The sequence below is a fragment of the Sceloporus undulatus genome, chromosome 6 (genome assembly GCF_019175285.1).
Source record: "Sceloporus undulatus isolate JIND9_A2432 ecotype Alabama chromosome 6, SceUnd_v1.1, whole genome shotgun sequence".
NCBI lineage: Eukaryota > Metazoa > Chordata > Lepidosauria > Squamata > Phrynosomatidae > Sceloporus > Sceloporus undulatus.
In genome coordinates, this window is record NC_056527.1 from 54,261,238 (window position 1) to 54,274,648 (window position 13,411).

Consider the following 13,411-nt stretch of genomic DNA (forward strand, 5'->3'; position numbering starts at 1 on the left):
CTCTAATCCAGTTTATACCTTCATACAGAAAAAGAAGGTATAAGTCTCATGATAGGGCTGTCTCAGAATGGTGACAATCATTGCAAAGCTGGTTCATTCATATCAAAATTGATATTTTTGTTTTGTCAGGTTTTTTTATAAAGTGTGTTCTCCATAAACCTAAAGATGCTTTATTTGAAAGCAGATCCAAAAGATTAAAATGGGTCCTCACACCATAGATTTTCTATTAATTCCCTAGGAAGGAAGGGGAAGGAATCAGAGATTAATAGTGCAATCTTATCAAGTTTAGTGAGACTAATTTATATGTGAACTTGCTGATGACCCAGTAAAATGAAAAGAATAATACTGGGAAAAAGTATATCTGATAAACTTTCTTTAATTACTGGGTTAATTTCAATCATTTTGGGCAATTTCAGCTTGTTCCTAGTTCTACTTTATACTGAACATAACTTTAAATAGTAGGATATTTTTGGATGTGAATTTGAGAGATACCAAATGCCTGTCAGTCTAAACATCACAGTGATATTGCAATGTCACTGAATGGTGGCAAGATCTTTTCCAGCAAAATACTAGACATTTCTGAATTATCAGATAACAAAAGGAACATGTAGTGAACAATTTTATATATAGTATTTTTATTAACTAAATAACATTGTTTTCAGGAGGGGAAAAACAAACAGAAGTATCCTTCTGTTTCATAGTTCAATTGAAGCAAATAGTCCCAACATTATAGACACATTAACATTCTCAGTTTGAGAAGTTCTGACATTAAAAAAAAAAAACCTCTAAAAATTGTTAACTTGTGATGTCTTCATTTATAATTCTTCAGCCTCTTCAGTTTTATAACAGATTTATACATTTTAAATTTTAGAATCCGCAGTTACGAAGAAAATGCTTCACAAAATCACCACTTGTCAAAGGTTATGTGGGCAAGTTGATGATGTCAAGAAACCCCTTCTCCAAGGACTTCCTGCTTTGTGGCTTCAAATAGATATTCATGATGGGAAATCTTCAGGATGTCAGTAGCTAACTGAATGTAATGGAGGGCTCAGTGAACTGGAAAACCTCCTCATCATACAGTTCATCAGGCAGCTGCTCTTCTCCATCAGCAAAAAAGGTTGGGAATGGGAAGTTCTTACAGTCATCTCGGTAATGTGGTAAAGATGAATCACTGACCTAGAACACAACAAGAGCAACAGAGTTAGATTGAGGAGAGGGAAAAACAAAACAAAGCACAAAATTATTGCTAGAATAGGCACTCACTCACTAATGTAAATGGCATCTGAATCATTTTTGCTTCGCTTTGTTCTCTAATAACAAAGAAAACTAGTATTTAAACTCACACATCTTATTATTTACACTTGGTACATGACTCATCATTAAGTTGTCTAGACACCTTACAAAACTGATTTAAAACACTGATAATTTGAAGGCATTATTAACAAGGGTTGTTGCTGAGTATAAGAGGACAGAGCCCTGTTCCAAGAGAGTTAAAATGTAAAGTTTAACACAGGAATAGCCAACTGACAAGGGTGGGTTTGCAATGACCTTCCATGGAAATTTGAAGGGCCACAGTCAATCCACTACACCCTACTCAACCTTTAAAAAACCTTTTCCTCTTTTTTATTTGCCACCAGGGGATGTGGACAGCAATTTTTCCATATTTTTCACCACCACTGGGCTGTTTTAGGCCCAAGAGTAGCCTTTCTGTAAAAGTGGGAAGTCAATTTACCTCCTCTTTAGAGGTCCTGTTTAAAAGACACTGATGCTCTAGGGGAGAGGAGCACTCTTGTCCATACTTGCAAACTTTGTGGCTGTATCTTGATTGAGATTCAGTCATGTTGCTTGCAATGCTAGCTGAGGGCTCTTGCTTTCTCTGGGTGAGGAAGGCCACAGAAAAGCAATGTTGGGCATTCTCAGCTGGCAGATCAAACCCAGCTGTGGCACTTGGAAGCCTAGATAGGTTTGCCTGTATGAGCACCTTCTCTCCCACTCAAATTTGTGTTGTCCCCATCTCATGCTCCCAGTGGGCTGGATGAACTGGTTGTGTAATTCTAGAAGGAGCAGTGTGCAAAGAGAAAATGGGTAAGCCTGTTTAGACCTAGTCAATCACAAGTAGTATACATTTCCCCTCAGAGGATCCCCTTGTATTTCCATGTCTTCCCCAATGCACCATCAAATCGTAGACAACACCAAGATAAAATCCCTACTATGATAGAACTAAGTCACTGATCTGGCACTTTCTTGTGCTACCATGTTGAAAAACATGAGTTTGCAGCATAGATCCTCGTACAATTTTAAACAGTATGCATTTGAAAATGAGCTACTAGGAATAAAAAATATTACTAGGTTTTGCAGAAAAGTAAATGCACTATCGATACCTAGACAAACACACACAAAAGATTTTGTGCTATGGTCAGCACAGCTGTCAAGTAGGAACAGAATCAGCTAAAATCTCTTGAGCATGTGGCAAGCTGGATACTCAGGAATAAGCTGATGTGTCACAACTCACTTTGAAGTTCACTAAAGCTCTGGGTTGTAGCAGTACTTTTGTACTATCTGAAGCAAGCTGCAAGAACTCACATAGCAGGAACAAAGAGTACGAAGACTGAGATCTTTTTGCTTCAGCAAAAAAATATTTTGGATAATCAGCGGGCTGTGGAGGTCATACACTGAATATGTTTCTGAAAGACTTCATTGTTCTCAGCTGTTCCTGTGATAATGGTTACTGGGTATAGCACAGCCTGCTAGAGAGAAGAAGCTCTCTCAGATGACTTTCATGTACCTTCCGGACTCATCATTTCCCAATCCTGCTGCTTACATTAATTTAACAATGTTGTGAGCAACATTTCATTGTTTAATGACACTGGACCTCAGAGATTTATTTTTTAAAAAAGATCATGCCCTAGTTACATTCTGAGGAAATCCAACATCATATGCACTATGGCTTCCTGTCCAATTAAGTTCCAGTAGCCAGAGGCATCATGCGCCACAATAACTGAAGCATTTCTAAAGCTTATTTCCCGTATAATGGGCTCAGGTGGAATTCCTACATACCCACAGGTAAATGCGAAATTTCCACCCTTGGTGATAATAATTAAAGAACACACTAGAGGACAGGCACAGCAGGACACACAAATACGCTGAACATTTTCAATTCTGTTCAGTCTGGCTTGAACTAGGAATAAAAGTATAAATAAAACCCAAAGTACAAACTATGTTACTAAAATCATATTAATTTTTGCAAAGAATCCGAGAGTCCATTGTTCAGAACTTTGAAAAATAAAATGAACACAAGCGTCTCTAACTAAAACATGCTTTTGGATTAGCATTCCTGTTTAAGAGAACACATTAGGTGACATACTGTCTGAGTGCTAAAAGATACATTAGTGAAATCTGAAATAGATCAATGTTCACTTAGAAGAGACTTGGCAGTTTTAGGATTATGCCCCAATACCATAATACCATTAGTTTATGGTAGTTCAAATCTGTTGGGAAACGCGTTTTCTATAAATGGACATCTACCAAGGTGTACAATGGCTTAACAGTTGCCAAGCAACCAAATGAAGAGGCCAGCTGTGCTTTTTTATGCACTCAAGACCATAGCAACATTTTTTATACTTTCACAGCAAATTATCTTCAAAACTGAGAAAAACATCCTAACAAAAGAAAAATCCATCAATAGTTCTGATCCAGTCATTGGCAAAGATCTAAATTTTCTAGTTCTGCAGTTGACACCTAGAGACAAATATCATGGAAGACTGGCCTAAAAGTGGAAGCATACATCAATTGTTAGGACAATCTACACCATGAAAAGCACTCTAAAGCATATTGGTCAGAGTAAATTGATTAATCAACAAGGCCTTTTATTGTCAGTAAGGCTGGTTATGGGAAGAACTAGAGCGTAATGAGTGCCTTTAAAACTGTGCCTGAGAGAACTTGGGGAAGTGCTGTGTAAAAAGAAGAGAAGGGTTGACGTCTTGTGCTACTTGTAATACTGCTTTCTTTTACCATGAGCTTTCATGTATTTCTTAAAAATGTTGGTGGAATGCAATTTAAAAAGAAATGGATTCAATCTGACAAAAGCTTATGTTAAAAATAAATCATTTTTGAGATGTGGAATATAAGAACACAAGATGCAATTTGTGCCCACAACAATCTCAGTAGTATATACACTGTTGAAAGGAAGGTATCATAAATTAGAAAGAGAGGTCAGTGTCCTAATGTTTAATGTCACAATGGGTTGTATTTCTCCACAGGACAAAAACTTTTAGAATTGGATCCAAACCACTGACTCAGTTTAATAAAGTCCATTTCATGCTATTTTAGATAGAAGACTATGCCTGTAGTAGGATGTGAAAACAACACATAGAACTTTTATCAATATGGACATATGGAAGGAGCCCTGGTGGCAAAGTGGTTAAATGCCAGTGTTGCACCACTCATCCACAAACCACAAGGTTGTGAGTTCAATCCCAACCAGGGGCTCGGGGTCAACTCAGCCTGGCATCGTTCCGAGGCTGCTAAAATGAGTACCCAGCTTGTTGGAGGCAATTAGCTTATTTGTAAACTGCTAAGAGACTCCTTAGTGTGGTATGAAGTGGTATATAAATGAAGCTGCCTGGATTATATAGGGGCTTTTGTGCAGATGGACCCTGGTTCACAAAGCAAGAATAGACTGGTACACTTTTTCTTGTCATGCATACTTCATAAATATATGGCACCATGTGAATCAGATTGAACTCATCACTGTAAAAATATGAGGAAAATGAAATGTTATGATCTACAGGGGATAATTCACAACAATGAAATAGATATGGTAAGAAGATGACATTGACTTCTATGGTACTGGGAAAAAAAATGTGTATGACAGCTACATTCAAAGAGATCTTGTTCAATTTTTTTCATCCAGTCAGAGATTACTAGCTGCATAAGGCTTGTTTGCTCAGCATTTCCCTCCCAGTTTCCTGTGTTTGTAGTTTTGCTGACTGAAGCAGTGTTGTACCAAGGACTCCTCAAACTTTACGATGCAATTTCTCTACCAGGGATCTTCTAAAACAAAGCAGGACTGGAAGCAGCATGCAACCTAATTGAAAGCGACAGCTTGGTAGAGAGAATACAAAAGAACAAAGTCTAAACCTAAGGAATAGCTTTGTGTGTCCTTGGTCACTATAGTACAGAGAGAACCGAAGCTTGTGGAAGTCTCTGCCTCATACATTTATCAGTACTTCATTACAACAGTTGCCCTGGCCATTATAACAGCAGTGATAAAGTCAGTCTGGTCTCTTCTCACCATAGGCGCGTTACAGACCGCCCAAAAGTGGGCAGTCTGCTGCCGCTGTCTCCACAGCGGCCAGACTGCGAGGCTTCCTGGTGCAGCTAAAAAGCGCCAAAATGGTGCTTCTTCTTGCCACCTGGAAGTGGCGCCGCGAGGCACTAGTCGCGCACTCGCAGCGTCACTTCTGTCACGCAACGTCCGGATGCTGTGTGTCCGAGACGTCAAGATGGCGGCCCCCGTGTGGATGGGCGCTGCCATTTAGTACGCGCTCCATGCGTGCTAGAGGCGGGGGCCGTTAGGAAGGTAAGACCCTTCCTAACCCTAGCATGCCCCTTCCTAACCCTAGTACACGCAGAGCATGTACTTTTGGGCGATCTGTAACGCACCATAGTGAACAAGACAGGAAGAACTTTTTGATGGTAAGAGCTGTTTGACAGTGGAATATGCTGCCTTAGAGTGTGATGGAGACGCCTTCTTTGGTGGTTTTTAAACAGAGGCTGGATGGCCATCTGTGAGGAGTGCCTTGATTGCGTATTCCTGCAAGGCAGGGGGTTGTACTGGATGGTCCTTGTAGTTTCTTCCAATTCTATGATTCTGAAATACTGTCTGACTGGAGACAAAAACACTAACTATAAATATGTGAGTCTGCATTTTCCATCTTCTACAAACATCATCAAAAAGTATTGGAAAAGACAAATCTCCTTTGATTCAGGCATTTAATTTGACTTAAATGTGGTATATGAACCTGGTGGGGGTTTGCAGATTCAATACTTGAAAGTTACATATGTTCAACAATTCCTCTGGGAATGTATACAAGTGCTTTGAATAGTCCTTATCAAGCAGAAAGAATAGCTGAAAATGGTTCTCTGGTTCCATTTCTTAAATAGAGTGAATGCTCAAAACTGTTCCATTATGAAGTACCTATTATATTTCTCCTCTGTTGCAAAATAGTGCCTTCAGCAATTATTGTTGTTGTTGTTGTCATTATAATGTTTGGTATGTAACAGCAAAGCCTTTGACTGCATAGATCATGAAAAGCTATGCCTTGTACTTAAAGAAATGGGAATGCCACAACATCTGATTGTCTTGATGCGTAATCTGTACTTAGTACAAAGGAACAGAATATGGAGAAACAGAATGGTTCCCAATTGGCAATGGGGTCAGGCATGCTATCATCTTATTTATTCAACCTGTATGTAGAAAATCTAAGATATGCATACTACTAGAAGAAAGAAAGACCTGGAAGAATTGCTGAAGAAGATCAAGGAGGAAAGTGTCAAGGATGTATTAACACTGAACACTAAAAGAACAAAAATAATGAACATGCAAGGCTTACAAGATAATATCCTATACAATACCCTAGACAATAAAACAAATGAAATAGTTAGAGTCCCCATATCTTGGTTCATACTGATCAGAATGGAGACTGCACTCAAGAAATCAGAAGATGACTAGGATTGGGAAGGCTAGCTATGAAAGAAATGGACAGGATCATAAAGTCAACTAGATGGCAGTTAACAACAACATGGAACAAGTATTTAAGCAACTCACTTTGCTGATTCATAAATCAGCATTATTATAACATACTGTTATTTACTGGTATAAATCTTCATTATTATAACATATTGTTATTTGAGGAAGGAGACAAAAATTGAGAGAAAGAATGTAAACAATTTAGAATATGCAGATTACATCAAAGACTTGGAACGATTGCTGAACAGAGTCAAGGAAGAAAATGCAAAGGTGAGTTTACAGCTGAACATTACAAAAACAAAAAAAATAGCTGCAGATGATTTACATATCCGGCGTATAAAACGACCCCCAACTTTTCCAGTTAAAATATAGAGTTTGGAATAAACCCGCTGTATAAGACTACCTCTCTTCCAAAGCACACCAAATAATTTTTTTAAAAAACCCATCAGATTTGATTTCAATATGGTAATTTTAATTCAAATGCTTATGATATGCAAGTACTTAGCAGGAAAACTTGTATACAAAGCCCGCTTGGATTAGTCAACTCTCCCTGCCTGCCCAGCCCTCCGTCTCCAAGACTATCAGAGCAGTAGCGCAAACACGGCTCTTTTTTCCATACCCCGGGTGTCCCGGACGCCTGCAGCTTGCTCCGTCCTTCACTTACACCTTCCTGGTGAGGTGCTCCCTCACCTCATCAACGGGACTATGTTAAGTCACTTCTTTCCATGAATCCTGGTGAGTGAATTTTCTTCTACCATACTTATACAACGCCGCCCTTGCTGCTTTCATACGGTCGCCACATACAGTGGGGATGTGTTCTTGGCTGTTTTTGAGCTCCCTCCCACCATGTGTGGCGACCGCAAATTCTCCAGTCTGGCTTGGAAGTTTCAGCACCAGCCCTATAAGATGACACCTGGTGTACAAGACAACCCCTGACTTTTGAGAAGATTTTCCTGGGTTAAAAAGTAGTCTTATATGCCAGAAAATACACTAAATTTAAATGGGATGATGAACACCCTGAAACCGTTAAAGATTTTCTGTACCTTTTTGTCAATAATCAAAATGAAAACTGTAGTCACAAAATAAAAAGAAGACTAAGAACTGGAAAGGTAGTTATGAAGGAAATAGATAAAATCTTCAAGTGTAAAGATTATCATTGAATACCAAAGTCAAACTCATGTCTTAGTACTTTTAATTTCTATTTGTAGTTGTTTTTAGTTCTTTTCAATCTGCCTTAGAATTTCTATAGGATTTTATAGTGTGTTTTACTTGTTTTAGCGTTGTTTTGTAGTTGTGTAAACTGGATAGTGAGGAAATCTGACAGAAAAAAGGTTAGCTAATTTGGAATACTGTGAAGGAGAAGAGTTTCACAAATACCCTGGACTGCTAAAAATACAAATACAGTGCTTCCTCGGGTTACGAAATTAATTCGTTCCGCGGCCGCTTTCGTAACCCGAAAAGCCTTCGTAAGCCGAAATGCCATAGGCGCTAATGGGGAAAAGCCGCAATTCCGTGCGAAAAAGCCGAAAAAAGCACCAAAATTTTTTTCGTAACCCGAAAAAACATTCGTAACCCGGAACAATTATTTCCTATGGGATTTTTTCGTATCCCGGAAATTTCGTAACCTGGGTATTTCGTATCCCGAGGTACCACTGTAGAAATGAATGAGTCCTAGAGCAAATCAGTCATAAACTTCCACTAGAAAGTATAATGACTAAACTGGGACTATCATATTTTGGACATATCATGGGATGACATGGTTCACTGGAAAAGATGATAATGCTTGCAAAGTGGAAAGCAGTAGGAAAAGAGAAAGACAGTGTTACAAGTGGATTGATTCAGTCAAGGAAATGATAGCCCTAACTCTGCAAGACCTGAGGACAGTTGCTGATTACGGCTCTTGGAGGTCTAATTCCTAAGGCTCTCCTAAATTAAAGTCAACTTGATGGCAAATAATAACAACTGATATTCGTACTCTTAAGTAGCACTTAGTGAATGCCATCCCAGAAAAAAAAGCTAATGAAAGGTTGCTGGAATCCAGAAGACAACTCTTCCTAAATAATGGCATACTGGTTTTGAACAAGACTCAAGCTTACCTTTACTAAACAATTTTTATGACCTGGAACACTACCATGTACGTATATGATATTGTACTTTGTACTGACTCGCCACACCTGAAAGAATGAAATTACCAAAGTGAAATAAAAATAATTTTAGATAAACATTCTAAAAATATATTAAACAAAACAAACATTTCAAACAGTTAAAAAAACCCATTCTACATGTACAGTACAAACTGAATAAAATTACTAGGTTTAATTTTAAAAAACATCCATGTTTTAATGTATTGCCAAAATAAAGTCAATTAATTTCATCACCAAGAGGGTCTTAGAATAGAGTACACAACCTAACTGGAGCACCACAATATAGAAGGCCCTCTCCTGTCTCCTCGCACTGATGGGGAACAGAGAACCCTTTCAAAAAACCTCAGTCCTTATACAGGTGTGTAAAGGGAGATATTCATTCAAATATCAAGGTCCCAAACCACTTAGGGGTTTCAGTGTTATCGAGCAGGGTCTTGAGTTCATAGCGGAAGCATATTGTGGCAGCCAGTGCTATTTCTTTACTAACTGTAGCCTTATGTCCAGCATGTTGCACTAGTCTTATTAGTTGCCAGTGCATGAACTACTATGGTGCCTGCTATTACCTGAAGATAATTCTATATTTGAAACTGACTTTATCAAACCAGCCTAAGTATCACACATATTCCTATAGCACTTCTCCTTTAGCCTCCGCCCCCCCCCTCCCCAGCCTCACCTTTAGTCCTTTAGTTGTTCTGAACCAATTACCCAGCTGTCCAGGCATTTTCTTTCCCTTGAAGACTTTGGCAACCTTCTGTCTCAATAATAATAAAAAAAAAAGAGTTTAGGTATATTCCATAAAAATGCACCTACATATGACATTTTCAAGGGCAAAAAGAAGAGTCATATAGCAAACTCAGATATCACATAACATACTTACAGTGCAACACTTTACTAGTTTAGTCAGAAATAAGCCACATTATGCTTACTGTCACTCACTCCCAAGTAAGTGAGAATAGGCCAGCATACCAAAGCAATTAACATCCCAATAGACTCTTGATTTAAAGAGCCTTGGTTTTGATTCAAAGGACTGGATCTGATTATAGTCATTTTTAGGGTAGATGCAAAAAAATGAAAGAGAATTACAGAAAAACAGAAACACAACTAAGAATACTTACACTGTTGGAAATTGCTCCAGGTCGCCTGTGTGTTTTAGTCTGACCATGGCTAGCAGGCTGGCCTTTAAATCCCCATCTTTTCATGACTCCTTGGAAGCCTTTTCCAATTCTGAAAGCAAAGAAAGCCAAACTAAACCCATTTTGAAAGTTCCATCTAGAAAAAGCCCCCTTCCAGTGTTTCTAGAAGGGTACAGATAGCAAATATAGGCTGCTTGTTGAACATAAGGGACAAGATCAGTGATATCTGCTGGTCAAACAGTAGAATCCCCACTGCAGTGTCCCAAGGCACCCCTCTGCAACCAGTTTTTGGTTAATGTAGGGCCTGCTGTGGCAAGGAGAGGTGAAAAAAGTTTTAGCTCAAGGCCTCCATGGAATGCTGCTCAAAAATGCTTCTGCTTAAGCATAGATGGTACAGTCCTATGCACATTTCCCAAAGAGCAAGCCCAACTGCAATGGGACTTACTTTTAAGTAAACATGCATCAGGCTGCATATTGCTGTATCTTGTTCTATAAAAAGCAAAGTTCTCTCTATGGTGGCACCATCCTCTGAAATGTCTTACTTAGGACAATCAGGTAGAGAAACTCCTTCAACTGGCATTGATAGCTAAGGCACTACATTGCCCTGCAAAATTTCCTGATAGCTTGTTAATCACAAATTTGAATTTGTATTGCTCTTGCTTTGGTTTTATTTGGTTGTCACATCCCATTTGGATTACTGTCATACATTGTACTTAGGGCTAGTTTTAGAAACTGTAAACTTCAGTAGGTCCAAACTGCTGGGGCCAAAGTTCTGACTGTGGCTGGTTATAAGAAACATGTAACTTATTGGTTAAAATAGGTTCACTTGACTATCAGTTTCCCCCCCTGGACTGTCTGCTGGAGACAGGAGAGAGCTTCTTGTGGACGTTTATTCCACAGAAGGCTAAGCTGGCTCCCTCTCTGCTCTTAAGCTAATGGCAAGTAAAGACCTTTTTATTTACACAGGCCTTTGGTGATTGGGCAGAAGGGTCTTTCAAAGTTGTGTGTGTGCTGTACTTTTAACTTTACTGTTATATTTTTAAAATGCTTTTATACTGTTTTCAGTTGGTGGTGCCAATTTAATGTGATAGTTTATTTAACTGTTTTGACAGTTTTTTTTTATTATGAGGTTTGTTTTAGCAGTCCCTTGTTTTAATTTTTGTTGTAAGCTGCCTTGGGCCTCATGTCAAGAGAAAGGTACGATATAAATTAAAGACAGACAGATGACAGGTAGACATTTGAGAAGTCAACAGATCTGCATGCCAGCCCGACTTCATCCTTAACTTCAGGTGACCCCATGCAGTTGATTCAATAGATTCTAAGCCAAGCAAGACCCATCTGAGTCCTGCAGGAGATCACAAGCAAATTCTACACAAGGGGAACAACAGTCAACTACGGAGCTTTACCAGTAAGTTATAAGAACCTCTTCAAAACAATGCTCCCAACCCCATTTCAGTCCAAAGGGATATCCTTGATGACCATGAAAACTACCAGGTACTCATATATCAATAGGTGTACACTGCCCAGTAACTACTAGCAAATATCATCAACCACAGTGATCAAAGCAGTTCTTGAAAACCCAACCCACAAAAATCCGAAGAGGATCTAGACACTTTCATTCTCAGCCAGTTCAACAATGGCCTAAATACAAGTGCTAGTCGCAAATGGAGTAAACCTAATAAATCCATAGCATTTACTATTCAGATTTAATTTCAAAGGTCTATTCCACTTGAATTTAAGACAGGAGAGAGCCAGACAGAACCTGACTCTGGAGAGAAAGGTTAGATTCCTGGTTGGCCATGAAATCCACTTGGGCAAGTCACAAGCTCTCAGCCTCAGGGGAAGTGAATGGCAAATCTCTTCTGAACAATCTTTGCCAAGAAAACCCTATGATAGGATTGTCTTAGGGTCTCCATAAGTCAGAAATTATTTGAAGGCACACAAGACACAGATTTAACATCACGAAATATATAGGCAATTTTGAAGTATTTGCCAAAAATATTAACAGTTGGCCACTGAGAATTCTAAACCTTCCACTGAAATCATCAGGATATTACAGGTTTTAACTATGAAAGCCACAGTTAAGGAGCTTTTACAGTTGGAATCACACTATGTCATTTATATTTTGTTGTTGATGTGTGCCTTCATGTCATTTCTGATTTATGACAATCCTAAGGCAAATCTATCACAGGTTTGCTTGTCAAATTTCTTCAGAGGGGGTTTGACACTGCCATCCTCTGAGGCTGAGAGAGTGTGACTTGCTTAAGAGAGAAGAGAGATGTAGTCCAATGACATCTGGAAGGCTGCCACCCTTGTGCTATATCAGTGGTTCCCAAAGGCTGGTCCTTCAGATGTTTTAGACTTCAGCTCCCAAAATTCCTGACTGTTGGCCAAGCTGGCTAGGCCTTCTGGGAGCTGAAGTCCAAAACACTTGGAGGAACAAAGTTTGGGAAGCAATACATAAACCATATGTAGAGACCATTAGCCTTTACAGTGGTACCTCGGGATACGAAATACCCAGGTTACGAAATTTTCGGGATACAAAAAAATCCCATAGGGAATTATTGTTTCGGGTTACGAATGTTTTTTCGGGTTACGAAAAAACTTTTGGTGCTTTTTTCGGCTTTTTCGCACGGAATCGCGGCTTTTCCCCATTAGCGCCTATGGCATTTCGGCTTACGAAGGCTTTTCGGGTTACGAAAGCGGCCGCGTTACGAATTAATTTCGTAACCCGAGGCACCACTGTATTTCTGATCATGCAAAGTTTCAAGGATTGAATATTGTTTTTCCTCACTCATTTTGAAATATAAATGTGAAGTCAAAACAGAGTGAAAATGATCAGTGCAATAAATGTTTTAAACTAGACGCGCAATTAAAAGATGCATTTTGACAAAGCTAATTTATCCAATAGCCACAGATACCAGCAATTTTTTTCCTTGTGAGGGATTGTTTTAAAGTTGTTTTTTTTTTAAAAGTATATTTAATAGAAAGCTAATTGTTTTCACTACCGTAGTTTGTTTTGGAGCACTGATCACCTCTAACAGAAATTAGGAGGTTATTAATGTAGAATGGAATTTGCAAAGTGGAGTGGAGGGGAAAGCACCTATAGTGACAATTCATGATCTGAAGGCATCTAACTTGAAAGAAAATAGCTCTGTCAACTTTAATCAACCAGCGTAATCCCTGGTGGCATAAGACTAAGCATCCACTTCAGCATTTCATCTAGATGGATCTTTTTAAAGGGAAAATGAGAATTATCCAGACTGTCATAAATGGAATTTTTCAAGGGATAAAAATCAAAAAGCAATTTTATCACAACAAATTGTATACATGTAAGAAACTGTATCTCTGTGTGCAATTTCTCCCCTATGTCTGCTTTAAGT

At 38.8% G+C, this 13,411-nt stretch overlaps 1 protein-coding gene across 1 annotated transcript in view; it reads right to left on the reverse strand.

Annotated features, from left to right (window-relative positions):
• Nucleotides 1–618: 618 nt before the first annotated feature.
• MRPL3 (mitochondrial ribosomal protein L3) overlaps nucleotides 619–13,411 on the reverse strand; it is a 28,703-nt gene continuing 15,910 nt past the window's right edge. The window contains exons 7-10 of the mRNA XM_042475789.1: nucleotides 10,011–10,119; nucleotides 9,569–9,646; nucleotides 8,848–8,925; nucleotides 619–1,176 (exon numbers count right to left, since the gene is read on the reverse strand). Of these exons, the coding sequence (XP_042331723.1) occupies nucleotides 1,027–1,176; nucleotides 8,848–8,925; nucleotides 9,569–9,646; nucleotides 10,011–10,119 (415 nt within the window). The 3' untranslated portion in view covers nucleotides 619–1,026. The remainder of the gene's footprint in view (nucleotides 1,177–8,847; nucleotides 8,926–9,568; nucleotides 9,647–10,010; nucleotides 10,120–13,411) is intronic.